General features: G+C 32.9%; 1 protein-coding gene across 1 annotated transcript; it reads right to left on the minus strand.

The window, feature by feature from the left end:
• Positions 1 to 923: 923 nt before the first annotated feature.
• LOC111920125 (probable glutathione S-transferase) lies at positions 924 to 1,944 on the minus strand. The gene is made up of 2 exons (XM_023915704.3): positions 1,542 to 1,944; positions 924 to 1,441 (listed from the first exon to the last, which is right to left on the minus strand). Exons 1-2 carry the CDS (start codon positions 1,851 to 1,853, stop codon positions 1,100 to 1,102), a joined length of 654 nt encoding a protein of 217 aa, XP_023771472.1. The 5' UTR covers positions 1,854 to 1,944; the 3' UTR covers positions 924 to 1,099.
• Positions 1,945 to 2,353: the final 409 nt, after the last annotated feature.

Consider the following 2,353-nt stretch of genomic DNA (forward strand, 5'->3'; position numbering starts at 1 on the left):
CGCTAATTTCGTATCGGGTTTTCGCGTCGTGTCATGTTTTGTCAGGTCTAGGTAGGAGTGACCGAGTGAGTTTGTGTTTATATTTTAGATAAATTTTGGAATTGGAAAAATGTGGAAAACAATAATTATTAGTTTTCCAAAAATTTCCAACTTCTTTGTAATTTTAGAAAACGGAAAATTTTCATTTTCCGTAAAAAATTTAAAAAAATAAACGAACTAAATGCGTTTTCAAAATTCTCATTTTTCTTGAATTTTTTTTCTGGAAAACGATCTATTTTTCCGCAACTAAACGCACCATTAGAGCTTTAACAAGATGGGGTTCAAACCCAACTAGGTTCCTTTCTTTCTTCCTGTAGTTTCGGTCCATTTCGTAGCGATGGGATCCCTATTTGAAGCCAAAATTTAAAACAAATAAACTTGATAAATTGGATTATCTACAAATTATAAATTCTAAAAATAATATCAGCGATAAAAAAATGGTGAGTACGTTGATGTTTTGCCGTTTTAAATCTCGACAGTAACAAAATTGTTGATAATCCAGATGATGCATAGATAAATGATGGTGGAAATTCTTTAATTAGATTAACGTGGCCAATTTATGTAATTTACTCAAAATATAATTCATCTTTCTTGTGATTTCTTGTGATTATGTAGTTTAATTGGCCAAGATCAAGATCCAATTCCAAACACACATAACGGAATCAAGCAAAACCAACCTTTAATTACGGGAAAATGGCATTACCAAATACCACACAAAGAATGATATCACCTAGAGAAGTGACGAATCCACTACCAATTATGTACAACATATATATTTTTCTAGGTGTGCTCGTCACCAAATGGCTCGAAATTAGGGTCGACACACATGCACAGCGACAATTGCAAGATCATGGGTTTAATTAATTATATTGCATACCACAACGTTAAAAACACGTAACATCATAATTGTCATTAATAATAGAAATAGATAAGCCTGCAAGATCTGCTTATTGCAACATTGATCAATAGATGTATGTTACAGAAAGTAAGAAACATCAACTTCAACAACCACGTACATACAAAATAACCAAGTTTATATATAAAGTTACATTTACTATTATTAATTAACGTTACCAAACATTTTATTGTAAAATGCAAGCATGCGTTCACGTGGAGGTAAGGCATTGTTGACAAGTTGAGAGTTAACGAAATCATCAGCCCATTTGGTTAGTTTTGGAAACTTGTCTTCCGTGAAGAACTTTATTCCAGCTGCTTCTTCCCTTATTCCAAGCCAGTAAGCTATGAAAACAGCAGCAATATCCACCAGACCAATGTTGTCACCTCCAAAAAACTTTGTACCTTTGACTTTGAGCTCATTTTCTAGTATTTGAAGTTGCTCACAAGCTTCTGTGACAACTTTCTCATCTCCATTGGTGCCAACAACCCTGAGTGCAGGGATGCACTGAACAAACCATAAAATGTAAAATATTTTACAAAGTAAGCATGCATCTCAAAATTAATATTTTGATATTATATATAATTAATTAATTTGAAATTATTACCTTATCATCAAGAAATTTCGCCCAGAATCTAGCGATAGATCTCTCATAAGAATCCTGAGGCAAAATCGGAATCCCTTTCCAGACATCATCGATGTATTCAATGATCACAAGAGACTCCGAGATCGGATTTCCATTGTGCAGCAGCACCGGTACTTTCTTATGAATAGGATTATATTTCAAAAGGTCGGCACTCTTGTTGAAGATATCCTCTTCCAGGTTTTCATACTTGATTCCCTTCATATTCAAAGCAATTTTCACTCTACAAACGAATGGACTTCCCATGGCGCCATACAACTTCACTTCATCAGCCATTTTCCGATGATCTAATCGAAACAGCAGCACCTGCTTACAAGGTTGATATGGGGATGAGGACAGGATTAGTAAATGTTTCGGTGAACAATCCAATGAATCCATATAAATATAAGATGGTGACAGGGGTAGGCTTCTCATTCTGGTACGTATCCATTTAAGATGATGGAAGCGCTGATGGAAGCTTCAGTTATGATGGAAGCGATGATGATAGTTCAACTTATTATTAAATTATAGGTTCACACATGGAAAGTTTGAAAAAAAAAAATAATAATGTACTTTTGGCAAGATTCTATACAGTTGATTAAAGTATTTATTGGTTGGATATTTATTTTTCTAAGTCTTTTCAAATTACAAATAAAAAATAGCTTATAAACTATTATTAGTTTACAAAGGTTTTTTCTATTATTTATTTAATTATTTATTCCGAATATAAATATATCCATAGTAGCTAATACTCTAATACCTTGTGTAATACTACATACCGTAACAAAAAGATATAT

This window comes from Lactuca sativa, chromosome 8 (assembly GCF_002870075.4).
Source record: "Lactuca sativa cultivar Salinas chromosome 8, Lsat_Salinas_v11, whole genome shotgun sequence".
Taxonomy (NCBI): domain Eukaryota; kingdom Viridiplantae; phylum Streptophyta; class Magnoliopsida; order Asterales; family Asteraceae; genus Lactuca; species Lactuca sativa.